At 33.1% G+C, this 17,095-nt stretch overlaps 1 protein-coding gene across 6 annotated transcripts in view; it reads right to left on the bottom strand.

Moving 5' to 3' along the window:
- Window positions 1–17,095, bottom strand: part of Upf2 (UPF2 regulator of nonsense mediated mRNA decay) — a 113,643-nt gene that overhangs the window by 38,890 nt on the left and 57,658 nt on the right. For all 6 annotated transcript variants that reach the window (XM_046442323.2, XM_046442325.2, XM_046442329.2 and 3 more), the window contains 3 exons: window positions 16,516–16,624; window positions 7,722–7,835; window positions 5,143–5,259 (listed from right to left, as the gene is read on the bottom strand). In XM_046442323.2, the coding sequence (XP_046298279.1) occupies window positions 5,143–5,259; window positions 7,722–7,835; window positions 16,516–16,624 (340 nt within the window). The remainder of the gene's footprint in view (window positions 1–5,142; window positions 5,260–7,721; window positions 7,836–16,515; window positions 16,625–17,095) is intronic.

Below are 17,095 nucleotides of genomic sequence, written 5' to 3'. Positions count from 1 at the left end.
ACTATGCTTTGTGCTAGAAACTCAATAATGAACAAGACAAACATGATTCCTACCTTCAAGAAGTTTAACGGTCTAGTGGAAGAAGACAGAATAAACAAGTCAACACATAATTGACTATTCACCTTCACAATAATAATTGTAATCAGTATTATGAAGGAAAATAGCAAGGTACAAAGATGGAGAATAAAAGGAAACCTACTTTAGCTAGGGGTGGGCTAGGGAAAGGCTCTTGAAGAAAGTAACACTTAGGCTAGGATTTGAAGGATGTCAAAAGGCTCATAAGTGGGGATATAGCTAGGGATATAGCTCAGTTGGTAGATAGATGCCTCGCATGAACAAGGCCCTGGGTTCTATCCCCAGCACCACAAAGGCGGGGAGAAAGCCTCATAAACCACAGGAAGAGCATTTACAGCAGAGAATAGGAAGAAAGTCTTCCAGAAGAAAAAGAGCAAGACAGGACATAGGAATTAATACAAGGCCAGTGTGGTTCCAATGTGTAGCAGCATGACTGAAGAAGCAGAGAGGGGCTGGGCAATACAGGATGCTTTTCTGGTTTCTAGGTTTGAAGCAGAAGAGAAACCACTGACAGGCTGCAAGTAGCTGTTGTGGACTGGGATGCTTGCAAATTTTAATTTTTTCAAAGACAGCTGTGTATGTAAGCTCAAGGAAGGTAAGGGCTCTGTCATGTTTATTTTGTATACCTTGCATGTAAAATAGTGCCCGGTAGGCATGCAATTAATATTTAAAAATACATGAATAAATGAATGAACTATCAAAAACACAACCTCTCCATGTCCTACTTATCCAATGTGAAGCCATCACACACTAGAACAAAATTTTGCTATTAAGTTCAACCATGGGTATACCAAGTTTCGTAACTGTTTCTCTTGCTCCCTAGTATATTAATTGTAGCTAAGCTCCAATACTAGTATTTCTATATCATGATTTGTGGGTTGAATCTTTCAAACTGTCCTTTAGGAAACAGAAAACAATTCTGTGTTTAATAGGGCTGTAGATAACAACCACGCCCTGTATATTCTTTGGACAAAATATAATGTGCCATTTAACTTATCATTTATACACACGTAATACAATGTTAAATCTAGATTAGTTTCAATCTGTTAAACTGATTTAAAACCATTTTCTCCAATACACACATACACCTCAGACCAATTTTACCATTAGCCAAGAAAAATGTTGAATGCAAAAGGTTATATGTAAGTATTCTCAAATAAACATGAATATATTGTAGATTATCCTATAAGACTTCAAACCAAACATGCTTCAAACCAAACACTTCCATCTGTTCCCTCTCCTATGTTCTTTTATCTCAATGACTGGTACCATCATTCACTCAAATGCCTATGGCAGAATCATGGGTCTTATCATGGGGCACTTTCTTTTTCCTCACCCAAGTTTTATCAGTTCTACTTCCAAAAGCTTTTCATATAGCTAATTACCATTCCTTATCCCTACAATGTTCCTCTCTATGCTGTTTTCTCCATAGGGTTTTTTTTTTTTTTTTAAGATATTTACTTTTTAGTTGTAGTTGGGCACAATACCTTTGTTTTATTTATTTATCTTTATGTGGTACTAAGGATCGAACCCAGGGCCTCACAGGCTCTAGGCAACCGCTCTACCGCTGAGCCACAACCCCAGCCCCTCTCCATAGGTTTTTACAACAGTCTTTTGACTGTTCTCCCTACCTCAGGACTTGGTATAACTCAGTCATCTCCTCCACGCCAATCTTACTAAAAATATAAATCTGACCTTATCCTAATTACTTAAAATTCTTCAATAGCTATACGATAAAATTAAGAAAAATATTCAGGAGCTGGGGTTGTGGCTAAATGGTAGAGCATTCACCTAGCACATGGGAGACCCTGGTTTGATTCTCAGCATCACATAAAAATAAATAAATAAAATAAAGGTATTGTGTCCAACTACAACTAAAAATAAATATTTAAAGGAAAAAAAATTCAAGCTCCTTAGCATAGCACTCAGGGCTCCTTATAATCTAGTTTTACCTACCTCACCAACCTTAAAATGTAACTACCTATTCAAAAGGTTTCTCTGTCAAAACACAAATCAAAACTACTCTAAAATTTCACCTCACTCCAGTTAGAATGGCAATTATCAAGAATACAAGTAACAATAAATGTTGTCTAGGATGTGGGGGAAAAGGTACACTTGTACACTGCTGGTGGGACTGCAAATTGGTACAACCATTATGGAAAGCACTATGGAGATTCCTCAGAAAACTGGGAATGGAACCAACATTTCAACCAGTTATCCTACTCCTCAGTTTATACCCAAAGGACTTAAAATCAGCATACTACAGTGATGCATCCACATCAATGTTTAGAGCAGTCAATTCACAATAGCTAAATTATGGAACCAACCTAAATGCCCTTCAACAGAAAATTACGGCATTTGCAGGTAATTGGATAGAGATGGAGAATATCATGCTAAGCGAAATAAGCCAATCCTAAAAAACCAAAGGTAGAATGTTTTTTCTGACACGTGGATGCTAATTTACAATAAGGTGGGAGGGAGGGATTAGGGAAGAATAGAGGTACTTTAAATTTGGCAGATGGGAATGAAGGAAGGGAAGGGCATGTGGGTGTAGGAAGGATAGTAGAATGAATCAGACATTATTACCCTATGTACATATATGATTACATGACCAGTGTGATTCTACACCATGTATAAACAGAAGAATGAGAAGTTATACTCCATGTATATGTATGATGTGTTAAAATGCATTATATTATCATGTACAACTAATTAGAACAAATTTTTTAAAAAGGTTTCTCTCTCTGTAAGACTTAACTTAGGTCTCTAAAATAAGTACTTCATTCAGGAAAACTTTCTTGATATTGCAAGACTAGATTAGATGTCTTTGTTAAACTATACACACAATATCCTAAGCTTATTCATATTATTACATTATACTTATAGAAACGTATTTTAATCATCTATTTTCTGTCTGCCTTACTAGACTGTAAATCACCCAGAGGCAGACTATCTCTTTCACCCAAGGGTCTGGCATAGAGCTTTGTTGTTTTTTTTTAAACATTTACTTTTTAGTTGTAGGTGGACACAATACCTTTATTTTATTTTTATGTGGTGCTGAGGATTGAACCCAGTGCCTCATGCATGCTAGGTGAGTGCTCTATCTGAGCTACAATCCCAGCTCCTGGCATAGTTTTAACTCAAGAAAATGAAGCTTATAGAGAAGATCTTTCCTGCTGGCCTAAGTACCCCTCCAATATCTGCTGTAGACTTCTAATATAAGCACTTATGATGCCACATTGGAAATATGTGTTTAGTTCTTGCTCACTAGATGTGGAACATTTTGAGGATGATGATTATATTTCATGTCTTTATATGACCCTCCTACCCAACTACAAAATCCCTAGAGAACTGATTAGTTCTCAAAACTGTTAAATGAGGGCTAGGGTTGTAGCTCAGTGGTACAGCACTTGCCTAGCACGTATGAGGCACTGGGTTTGATCCTTAGCATCACATAAAAAAACAAAATAAAGGTATTGTGTCCATCTATAACTAAAAATATTTTTTAAAAACACTGTTAAACGATAAACAAACAAGGTCTGTATCCAGAAATCAAGAAAATCAATACCAAAAGCTAGCTGCTTTTGCTAGAAGGGTAGGAAAAAGTACACTGGTCAGGTAGGAAAGAATTCAGATTTCAGAAATATTATGTTCATCTATACCATAATAATTCATAAATATTTTCCTTAGCAAAAAATAAATATTAAGGATTCAGTTATAAATAAAATATATGCATTAAAAGTAAGTTAAGGGGCTATGGTTGTAGCTTAGTGGTAGAGCACTTGCCTAGTACATGGGAGGCATTGGGTTCAATCCTCAGCACCACATAAAAATAAATAAAATAAAGGTATAAGGGCTGGGGTTGTGGCTCAGTGGTAGTGCTCGCCTAGCATGAATGAGGCACTGGGTTCGATCCTCAGCACCACATAAAAATAAAGATATTGTGTCTACCTAAAAAAAAAATAAATAAAATAAAGGTATAAAAAATGTAATAACATTAAAAAAAAAAAAAAAGTAAGTTAAGCTTTCCTGGCATCTGTTTTACATGATATCTCATTTAACCTGACTAGTATAATTACCAAAGAGGAAAAAGAGGGTTATTTTTCCCTTATTACAATAAAATTTGAATTTATGATTGATGTGATGTAAGCCTTGAGAGAATTTGGAAATCAATTCCATTTGATGGCAATCACATTAATATTTCTGAAAACATTTTACAGAAATAAATTCATGTTTCATTTTAAATACCATCAGCATAGAGTATTCATGGTCATAAATAGAGTCTAAAAAATCTGACATGTACAAAATGATAAAATCAAGACTACTGCAATGTAATATACCAATAGAATAACAGTCTATGCCCAGGGATTCCTACCAGAACTCTCTTTAGTACCACTATCCCTCTTACCATATCTCTTGTCTCTTCTTAAAGGCTGAAAGCAAATGCTCAGATATTATCAATAAACATAATAACATGAATGCTCAATAAACTTGAAATGCCCATTTTCAACATCCTAATTAGCTTCAGAAATAACTTCTCTCCCTAAATTTTCAAGTTTATATTTTGATTTTTTTTTTAAATATTTATTTTTTTTTAGTTTTCAGCGGACACAACATCTTTGTATGTGGTGCTGAGGATCTAACCCAGGCCGCACACTACCGCTTGAGCCACATCCCCAGCCTATATTTTGATTTTTTAATGTTAAAATTTAATATTACATTTTTTAGCTTATACTTTATCTGCTTATATGACGCATTAATAACTGCTTGTGATGTAGCAAAAACAAAGATGAGTCTAACCTAAAAGTATGAGAGTATGTATTTATTTGTATAATTTGTTTAGTTTTATGGATTCAACTTAATTCCCTTTATAATACTGTGAATTCACTAGTAACCAAGGGAGAAAGATTCCTACAGCTCTCCAGGATGGCAGTTTGAAATGTTCTAGTTTCGGTAGGAATGTTTGTATTCTCATGACAGAGAAAGATGAACAGCAATGAGCAATATTTTCAGTCAATGAAGTAAATCAAGAACCTCAAGTTCTTACCAGGATTCTCAAGCCCTTACCAAAAGTACACTGGTCCTCAGGTGCGATTCTGGAGATCTGAAAAGAAACCGTCCACATGTTTCCAGCAGGGTACACGCCATTTCAATATGGTGATGAGAAAAGTCTGATAGAAGCATCTGGAATAATAAAAATGATGAAAAACTACAAAGACAACATTTGAGTCCTAGCAGAGAAAGAAAACAGTATACACATCTAATATGTGTATCATCTTATAAAATGTCAAGGTAAAAAACAATATCAAATATTCTTTAGTACGTTTCATTGCTGGGCATCTTTATGTTCTCCCATAAAATTTTATTGAGAAACTTCAATATATTTAATGTATTTCCTTTCACAGATATATGGGAACTATGTCAAAGTCCTTTCTATATTCTATATTTATTATTAATGCGTTTAAGTACATGCCACATACAAAGATAACGTTTTCTCAATGACTTTATTTTGATCTATATAACATTTATTTTGAAAAACTCTTACCCCAGAATACTTGCTTATTGTATAAAATTTATAACCACATTCCCATATCATTTTAATTTTATCCTCTCGATCTTTTTCTGTGCATATTTTTTAAAACAAAAAACACTTTAGACATGTTGTCTCATTTAATAACTTGGTTTTTTATTGGCTCAATGTAAGTATTTTTTCATGTCCTTTTTTATTCTGGGATGGCATAATATGAATGGGTTAAAAATTTATTTGACGGGGCTGGGACTGTGGCTCAGCGGTAGAGTGCTCACCTAGCACGTGCAAGGACCTGGTTCAATCCTCAGCACCACATAAAAATAAAATAAAGATATTGTGTCCAACTACAACTAAAAAATAAATATTAAAAAAAATTTGACATCCAAATTATCTCCATTTTTTGTTATTACAAAAATTGTATGATAAACGACCTGTAGGTAAATCTGTGCTCATATTGTTGATTATTTCCTTAAAATTAATTTTTAGATATGGAATTTCTATATCAAGAAATATATATATCTTTCCTACATATTTTAAGAATACAAAGAAATATACTAATACATTTAAAACGTTTATATAGCATGACTCCTTTCTATTACAGTGTTCAGAAAATTCCTACAATCTCTTATAATGCTGTCTTGAGTTTCTCTGAATTTACTTTGCTATATACCAATCTCTTGAGATGCTCCAAGAAAGTTTAGGAAACTTAATTCCTTGAATATTTATAATGATTACTGGAGTTTATTTGTCTTGTTTCGCTTTTGGTACCAGGGACTGAACTCAGAGGCACTCAACTGCTGAGTCATATCCCAAATCCTTTTTTGTATTTTATTTAGAGACAGGGTCTTGATGAGTTGCTTAGGGCCTCACTAAATTGCTGAGGCTGGATTTGAACTTGTGATCCTCCTGCCTCAGCCTCCAGAGCTGCTGGAATTACACACATGCACTACCATGCTCGGCAACTACTGGTATTTTAAGCATTCTAAGATACCATGCAGTAAAGACACTTGTTTAATTTTGCTTAACTCAGGGTATTTTAAATGTATTTGAATTTATAAGATACATTTTGTGTGATATACCTATTAAAAAACCAAGGAAATCAAGTTGTCAGAAGATATGTTATGGAGAAAAACAATGTTAGTAAAAGTGACCAATTTCAGGTACAGAAGAACTATTTCATTTTTCTGCATCAGCTTTAGTACATACAGTTAGTTACTGTTAGTGAATTTGATTTAATTTCAATCCTCTCAAATCTTTTCAGACTTTATACTTGATTTTGGTAAATGATCCATGTGTATCTGAGATTATAAATTCTGTTGTCGAATATGGTGTCAATTAGATGAAGGTTGGTAAATGTATTACCAAATTCTGTGTAGTACAAACTTAGGGATTTTTTTCTGCCTGTTCTATCAGCTGAGAGGTGTTTTCAAACCTCTCACTGTAATTATGGGTTTGTTTATTTCTCTATTACTTGCCAATTTTTGCTTTATATATTTTGAAGATATGTTACTGGATGCAAATTGACTGATTCAAGTAACATTTTCCCATTAAAATGACCTCCTTTATCAATGTGAACTACCCTTTATTTCTAATAATGTTTTTCAATTTAAAATCTACTTTTAAAAATAGTTTAGTGAAACAAGCTTTAATTATTATTAGAGTAGTATATTTCCCCATTTTTTTTTTACTTGAACCTTTCTTGTGTTTACATTTAATAGTATCTGTCTCATACATAACACATAGTTGTTTTAATCAAGTCTTATGTTCTTATGGCTTTTTATAGATGTTATTTTATCCCTCTATGTTTCATGCAGTTACTGATAGAGCTACATTTATATCTACTATGTTTCTATTTGTTTTGTTTTGCTCATCTGTTAAACATTCCTTTTTAATTATTTCTTCTTCTACTTCTTTTGTTATTTTTATTTTTTTTGGTGGTACTGGGGATTGAACCCAGGGCCTTGAGCATGCTAAGCAAGCACTCTGCTATTGAGAAATTTTTCCAGTCCTTTTCTTATCTTTTGTATTAATCAAATATTTAATTATTTCAATTTATTCACTACTTACAACTAAAACTTTAAATTTTTCTATTAAAAACAAACAATTCAGCACTTACCTTTAAACAATGTAGTGTATCATTTTTTGTGAACATCTTAAACTTTGTTAGTTCTCCAATAAATCGAACAGTTTTGTTCTTTGTTTCAATATTAATCTGGTCCTTTTTTCGTACCTACAAATTAAGAGAAAAAAGGACTTAATCCACATTTTCAACCTCTGATAATTGTTATTTTAATGTTTTAATTACTCCTAATATTTAAAATAAATAAAGCATAATTTCTTGCTATATTCAAATTATTGTAACTATATTTTGGAAAACTTTGCTCTGTGTAGTGCAAAAAAGTCCTAGGAAGTGCGCTGCAAAACATTTAATGGGCAAATAATCTGGGGAAAATGCATTTTTTCAGGCTTAAAGAGACCCTTAAAGAAACCTGTTTAACTTAATTTAAATCAATGTTACTCAAATATATTTGACAAAACAAGTCCTCCTTTTTAAATGTTAATCACTATTAGTTAATACTCCATTAAATTAATATTATAAGGAACACACTTTATGAAAATGCTGCTTTAAAAATATGAATGCCAAAGGTTCACTTAAGGAAATACATTATTAGGGCTTACTGGAAATATACTGTATTTTAAATTATTAATTCACTACAGTAAAACAAGTGATGTACTCTCTGTTGTTTTTTTATTACCAGTCATCGTTGTACGTCCAAGTTCAAAACATTTGTAAATTTTAGTCCTCTACTTATGGCACATGTTTCAAGAAATATATCATGTAACAAACCCCCATTAAATCAGCAGAATATGAATGGACACATTAAGATAAATGCAATTAGATTTAACCTCAGACTTACATTTTAATCAGAAAAAAATCAAACCTACAGTCATTATTGGAATACATTATTGGAATGACAATAACCATAATGTGGTAGCATATTAATCTTTAATTAGTTTAACAATCTTTCCAGAAGACTCAATTTTCCCCATGTAAGAACATTCTGAGAAAGGAATAACAATTATCATTCTGAGTAGTTAAAAATAAAGCTGTCAAATGACCAAAAATGGACACTGAGATCCAAATATTCCAATTGTCAGTCAACTGAGAATTCTACTGCACTACCCCATCTGAAAGAACATCTAATCTCACCAGCAGCAGTGCACTTGATGACAGTTATTTAGGTAAAAACTAACTTTTAATACCTAGATAGCTAATGCTTTGACAGAATTTGACATCTTCACTTTTAAGGACCTACTTTCAATACAAAACCATGTTTACTAAAAACTCAGAGCAAACTAGAAGCTTATCCTAACTGAATTTAAAGCATCAATGAAACTATAAACTAAGCAAAATCAAATAAAATCACAAAAATTCAACTTTAATCCAAAACTTTATTTTAGTCACATCATTTATACAAACAAAATAGCTTGAGACTAGAGACAAATAGAAAATACAACTGACAAGATTCTCAATTTTAACATTAAACAAAGTAATACTGAATAAACAATCGTTTTCAGCCTTGTACTTTAGGAGAGTACAGGTTTCATAAAGACCCTTTCATAAATAAATGTTTAACAAGCATGACACATGAAAAACTTTTATTAATTTACCTTAGTGAATTCTTGAAGGTAGACTGAATATGAACCACTAGACCAGTTTTATTTGGTTTATATTCCAGCTATATCATTTATGAGCTGGTACCTAAAATCTGTGCCTTACTTTCCTGTTTTGTAAAATGGTGCTAATAAGGGTTGTTGTGAATTTTAAGCAAGTTAATACATACATGTAAAGCACAGGAAACAGTACTTAGAACAAGAAAGATATCAATAAATGTTATTAATTTTATCTGTGTTTGTATATTCATATATCTAATACAAGGGCATTAAATGTTTGCAGATTAAACAAATAGAAAAATATACTTAACCCCTATATATGTATTGTAGCAAAGTGAAAGAGCAGAAGATCTTTAGTCACAATATGAGCACTCTTGTGGTCATCTAGGGGAATATTATGATCTTGGGCAAGTCATATAAACTACCTGAACCTTCCTGTCCAGTTGGCAAAATAAGAATAAATATTAGGACATGATAATAACGATAGTGACTACAGTCCATCTGATATGAAGCAATTATTATAGAGGGCAGAAGAAGGTTATACCTTTAAAATGATTTTTTTTTTCTTCTGCAGTACTGGAGACTGAACCCTGGGGGGGTGTTCCACCACTAAGCTACATTCCCAGCCCTTTTCATTTTTTAGGACAGGGTCTCATTAAGTTGCCAAACTGACCTCAAATTTGCCTATTCCTACCTCAAACTCCCAAGTAGCTAGGATTACAGGCATGTGCTACTGTACCGGGCTAAAATGATGTTTAAAGAGTGTTTTAAATGACAAAGCAAAGTGCTTCTAAGTGAGAAATAAGAACAGAAAATTGTACATACAGTATAATTCATCCATGAAAAACTATAGAGAAAAAAAGGCAAAGAAAACACCAAAACGTTAACAGGGTTTGCTGATCAATGGTAAAGTGTTTTTCCCCCCATCCTGTTTTCTACTTTACATATTTTCAAAATTACACGGAGTGTGCATCTCTTTTATAATCAAGAGAACACATGGGAAAGCATAAGAAAGCATTTTAAAAACTCTATTCTGAAGCTCTATCTTTAGGGTTAGAACTTTTTTTTTTTTTTTTTCAAATCTCCTTGGAAGATTCTGGGTGTGCAGCCTCTTTTAACAACTGCTAAGAAATATCATACAATTTTATTGAGTATTATAGTTTTCAAAATACGTATCATACTATATTATCGAAAGTATTTACATTAACTCTTTTTAAATATTACAAAATATTACAAAAGGACAAGCTACCTAAAAAATGGCAAAAAACATGGAATTTTAAAAATACATTTAAAATTTTTAATTGACATAATAGTAATTCTACATATTTATGGAAAATCATGTGATACTTCAATACATGTATATAATGTGTAATGTCTACTAGGATTCTTTTATGGAGGGTGGGACTGAACCCATTATATATGAAGTACACCATCACTAAGCTACACCCCCATTCCCTATTAGCTGTTTTGAAATCTAATTAATTGATTTAGTAAATATTGACTAGGTAACCTACTGTGCTACAGAATATTAAAAGTTATTCTTCCTCTCCAATTGCTCCCCTGTACCTATTAAACATCCTCTCTCCATCTATACCCCATACCCAACAACCCTTCCCAGGCTCTGGTAACCACTATTCTACTCTCTAATTCTATGATGTTAACATTTTAGCTTCTACAAAATTATAGAAGCTTTAAATGAAGCATTATAAACCAATTATCTCATTTTCTTTCTCTCTCTTTTTTCTTTGCAGTTATTAGGGATTGAACCCAGCGAAACACACATGCTAAGCAAAGGCTATATCTCTGAACTACACCCCCAGCTCCACTCTCTCGTCTTCTTTTTATTTTTTTTATTAGGTGCTCAAAACATTACAGTGATCTTGACATATCATACATTTGATTCAAATGGCGTACGTAATCTTATTTTTCCACGTGTACAGACTGCAGGATCACATTGGTTATATAGCCACGTTTATACATAGGGCCATTCTAGTGTCTGTTGTATTCTGCTGCCCTTCCTATCCCCCCCTCCTCTCCCTTCCCTCTTTCTACCCAATCTACTGTGACACCTTTGTCTCTCTCTTTTTTCTTCCCCCTCACACCATCTTATATGTAATTTTGCATAAAAACTGAAAGCCTTTCAAATGGCTGTATAAAACAAGACTGACTTAGTCTAATTCCTCATTCAGTATTAGTCACTCTCATTTTTTGAAGTCTTATAATCAAATATGTCAAAATGCTTCTGCAAAACTAAATGAGAGCCAGGCACGGTGGCACAGGCCTGAAATCACAGCAGCTTGGAAGGCTGAGACAGAAGGATCACAAGTTCAAAGCCAGTCTCAGCAAAAGAGAGGCGCTAAACAACTCAATGAGACCCTGATTCTAAAATCATACAATTTTAAAATAGGGCTGGAAATGTGGCTCAGCGGTTGAATGGCCTTGAATTCAATTCCTGATAACCCCCCACCCCGCCTCCAAAAAACACTAAATGTGAATTAACAATGTAAGTTTTTCTATACTATTACAACACTCAATAATAACTCTTGTAAGATTTTTATTAACTAATCAATCACGCACAACAAAAGTGCTGTTTGCAACTCATTTGTTAAAGATAGATGAAATTTAAAGAACTGGATAAATCTGTAGGCATTAATAAAAACTTTCGATTTGTTAACTCATAAACAATAAGACTTTCCTATGTCTACCATTTACTATTTCCCTACAGGAAGAACCCAGTGGCCTCTCTTAAAGTGCCAGATAGATACTCAACCAAAGAGATATTTCCTCTCCTCCATAATTTGATCATTGTTTTACATTAAATGCATTCAATCATTCAATAAACTTTTCTGAAAACTTACTAAGTGTTAAAAAATATGTAATGAGGGGCAGGGGTTGTGGCTCAGAGGTAGAGCACTTGCCTAGCATGTGTCAGACCCTGGGGTTCAATCCTCAGCACCAGGTAAAATAAAAAATAAAGATATTTAAAGTATATATAATGAGTATTGAGTCTCTAAGTAAATTTATCTAAATTTAAAATTAATTTTCTTTTTTTATTCTGTGAACCAGTGATCTGAAAAGTAGAATGCACAATATTCTTGATCTACTAGGAATATGTATGTGCATGAAGGGGGTTGGAACTTCTATTTATGTACTTTTAACTTTGTAAATTTCTATTTATTTTTTATAAATATTCTTTTAGTTGTCAATATACCTTCATTTTTTTTATATGTATGTGATGCTGAGAATCGAATCCAGTGCTTCACACATGCTAGGCAAGCACTCTACCACTGAGCCACAATCCCTCTATTTACTTTTATATATTGTACGATGTACATAAAATATTTGGTACAACTGCAAATGTGTGGTATAATTTTAAAATAAATATCCTTATTTTGGGGATATGTGACCAATTTACTTTAATTAATAAAAAGGTTTCATTGAAAAAGTTGAGACCACTAATTAAAAACACGATTGAGGGTGATTTGATTATACATAAAAGTTGTCTCTTCCATCAATAAAGAAGTAGCCTATACTGAAAATTTGAAGGACAGAAAAAAATAGAAGTCAAAAATATTCCTCATAGTTCCATTATCCAAAGACAGTCACTGTTAACATATTCATATGTAATTCTTTTCTAGTCTCTACTATCTAAGCATTTTAACATACCTATAGATTCATTATGTAAGATTTTTTATCTTGCTTTAAAAAAATTTTATCTATAATATGAAAACATTTGTGTAAAAAAAAAAACTGGCTTTATATCATATCAGCACTGTGTTTATCTGACCACATTTTTAATTACTATTGGGCTTTTAGATGATCAGTTTTTCCCCTTTAGAATTTTTGATACAAATAAAGCTTATTTGGTATACAGAATTATTTACTTAGGTCAGCTGTTGAGATATCAAATGTATGAATTCCTCCAAGGATCTTGAAAAATACTGCCAAAATACCACTTCAAATTCTACCTAAATGAAATATACAAGAATGTTGGTTTCTTATTTCTATTACCTTGACTAATCTGCCAAATTAGCAAACTCATGTTTTAACCAGAATTTCTTTAACTACCAGAGATATTTCACACAGTTTTGTTAACCACCTTCACTTATCAGCTAAGGTTTTTATGCAGGGGGAAGCATGAGACTAAGGCAGTATTTTTGGACCTAGATAAACGTGACAGGGAAACCTGGTTAAAATAAGGCTATTAGTGTAACTCAAGCTATGGATAATGAAACACAGCAGCAGCAGATATGAAAAGAATATGCTAGGTTTGAGATGTTTTACTATGAAGAAGCAGGTAAGGGAATTTGATGAATACTGACTCCTGAAAGTCAGAGGGCTCTTAGCAGTTGGATAAAATAGGTTGTATGTTTATAGGGAGAATACAGAAGCGCATTCAAGGAAGTAAAAGATAAAGACATCTTTAAGATGGACATATTTAGCTAGAAGTACCAAGAGAGAGGTTTTGCTAAAAGATACACATTTTGGGATTTGGGTTTGTTAGAAAACAGATGTTAATTGAAGCCCAAGTAAAATGTCTTCCATCAAAAAGGAGAGCTAAGGAAGAAAGGCAAGAAAACCTCAATTTATAAACTCAGCTAGAAAAAACACGAAGGAGACTGAGATATTAATAAGTAATAGTAATAGTAATAAGAAAGAACCAAGAAAGAGGGGTGGTAGAAAAGGGACAATTATTATGATAATGATATTTGTGTTCATATAAAGAATTCTGTATATGTATTACCTCATTCAACTCTTAAGAACAATTGTTTAAAAGGATATATTTATTATCCCCATTTAATAGACAAGGTATCAGGTGTAGAACTTGAGTAAACTGACCAAAGTTATAATGCTAGCATGAGGTGGAGCCAGAATGATGGTTTCCTAAAAAAGCAGGTGAGTCCAGCATTTTAAAATCTGTAGGAACATCAACTAACAGTCTTAGGAAAATGTTGGTAGTCTCTGTCAGGGTGCCGTTATGATGGTGAATCAAAGGGCAAATTTATGAGAAGTAGAGAAAAGTGTATTCTAAAACATCCAAATAAGGAAAAGAAAGAAGATGGCTGCAGTGTACATGTGTAGAAGTTTGAGAGAAGTTTTTTTTCTTGGAAGTACTGGGGATCCAACTCAAGGGTACCCTACCCATTGAGCTATATTCCCAGCCTTTTTTATTTTATTGTTTTTTTAAATTTTGATATAGTTTAAAGTTGCCAAGACTGGCCTCCAATTTGTGATCCTCCTGCCTCAACCTCCCTAGAAACTAGGATATAGGTATGTGCCACTGTACCTCATGAGAGATTTCTTTGGCAGTTGTTATTTTGCTTTCGTTTGAGAATGGAGAGTGTTGAACATATTTATGGCCTATTTTTTTCATTTGTCCTTTTTAGATATACATGACAGTAGAGTGTATTTTGACATATTATGCATATATTTATGGCCTATTAGAAACCAACAGATTCTGATGGAGAAAGAGGTGATTAATTACCTTAAAAGTGCCTTTTCTTCTCTCCTCTGAGAACAATGATTCCTAAAGTGTGTTCCTAAAACTCTCATGTTGTTACTATTGTAATGAAGCACTGCAAGAGTAGCAAGAAAAATGCCAATTCCCCCAACTCCCACCCCAATTTTCAGTGTGCAAAGGGAGTATATGTGGATAGAATTTTCTTAATTGATTTACCAAATGCAGTAATTATGCTTAGTCCAGCAATTTGTCCTTTGTTTAATTTGGGGTTTGACTTAGAGGTATATTCATACAACTCACATAACATGCTCATACTGCCAACTAGTAAAACATTTCCCTGTCTGTACAATGGGATTAAACATAGTAACAAGAATAATAAGACTTCTGATGTATCTGTTCCTGAACTAGCAGCATTTATCAAAGTGTGTTCTTTACAGGAGTACATACTCACATCTCTCTGGGAAAGTCACAGAGCATATCATCTTATTAAAGTTTTGAGAATTTTTACAATAGAATAACACAAAACCATTTAACTTATTGTGTTCAGTGTTTCCAAACTTCTCTAAACACTTTAATCTTACCTTGCTTATATTAATACAAGTTATGAAAATCTGAAATGTTTTGGCAAAAACTGATCCAGAAAAATTTTAACCACAAAGCTCATACTAACAAATTAACTTTTGCAGCAAGAAGGATTTACAGATCACTCTGCCCCTCATGAGACTTTCTCCTTCCTCTGAACTCAAAGCACTTACTCTCCCATAATTTGTTTGCTAATTAAGCATGCAATCCTTATATCTATTATATTTAAGAGTGACATTTTTATTTCCCTCTTGCTTCTGTGAATATTTATGCCTTGTTTCCCCAACTGTATCATGAGGTTCCTGATCTCAGGAATTATCTGCTCTTCCCTAAGTGTCAGCAACACTACTGATTTGTGCATAATGAGTGTAATAAAGTGAATACTGAGCACAGCAAATATTTTCTGTTTTTATTTGCAACTTAACTATAAAGCTAAATTTTGTAAATACAATTTTTCCATCAGCTATTGCAAACACTTAAAATTTCATGTCTTTCCAAAGTCTATCAATGCCAACTTTCAGTCACCTCTGGCAGTACCAGTTTTACCCCATCAAGTCTATATTTTAAATTCTATCACTTCCACAAGATGGCTGGGTAATGAGGGCTTGGGAGAACCACTAACATATAATTTCTTCAGACTCCTGGGACAGGAAAGGAAGGGACTGGTAATAGGCCCCTGACATCTGCCAGGGGGCTCTTTAAAGAACTCACCACTAGCCACAGTAAAGATTCTTAAGGCAAGAATCAATAAAACTCGAGTGACAGCAGCATTTAAGATCACAGAATTTGTGGTACATTTTATACTTCACATCCCAACACCTAAAGAGACACCCTAGGGAGCACCATGCCCCAACTCTTCGGTCAATCCCGTTTCTTCTGGGACTACCTATGAGGCCTCTGTCTTGACTTTAGACAACAGTTTTAATTTATAAAAGCATAAGGTGCAGTACCTACAATGGGGAACAAGGTAGTAATGGCCCTTCCCAGTTGAAATATCACTTATCAATTTTGAGCACTGCTGGATAAATTTGCATTCAAAAATTAAGAATCCTACAAATTCTGAACCACTATTGAATTTCAAAAATATTACCACCAATAAAATAATTATGTCTTAAACTAAAAAATCCTCACTCAACTTACAAGGATATATATATATATATATATATTACAAAATAAATACTTAAATACATACATGAAATCTGAAATCCCCCCTCAGCATGGAACAAAGATCCTCTGCTACATCAGACATGCAGGGATGCAATGTAGCAACCAATCTTGCATAAAATGGTAGCAAGTCCAACCTGCAAAAGTTATATGTGATATGTGTAAAAGAAAAGACATACTGGAAAAATTCATTTTAAAATTTCAACTTTCTCAGATATATTCACATATTAAATGTTTATAAAAACTAATAATCATTCATACATGCCTATTTATTGCCATGATGAAGTATCTGGAAAGTCAACAAGCCTTGAGAAAGTTTATTAATAATCTGACAATTTCCATTTAGTGCACTTGTCACACATTTGAAAACTGACTACATATATAATTTTGATAAAATATGAGACACTAAGTGAAGAAACAATTATTAAATTTTGACATAGCTTAATCACATATATTCTGAGTAACAAACAAACCCAATGGTAACTAAAATAGGCAGAGCCCTTTCAAACCATAATTTCCTTCATTTATCTTGGGGTAAGTTATTTGGAAATCTCAATGTTTAAAGTAAGAGCATAACCAAGAACCAAAAATGTATCTAAGTTGTTAAA

Source organism: Marmota monax, unplaced genomic scaffold, assembly GCF_021218885.2.
Source record: "Marmota monax isolate L192 unplaced genomic scaffold, Marmota_monax_Labrador192_F-V1.1 WCK01_AAM20220418_F8-fsc00072, whole genome shotgun sequence".
In the NCBI taxonomy this organism is placed as follows: Eukaryota; Metazoa; Chordata; class Mammalia; order Rodentia; family Sciuridae; genus Marmota; species Marmota monax.
Note: the sequence above shows the minus strand (reverse complement) of the source record. Positions and strands in the feature narration are given on the sequence as shown.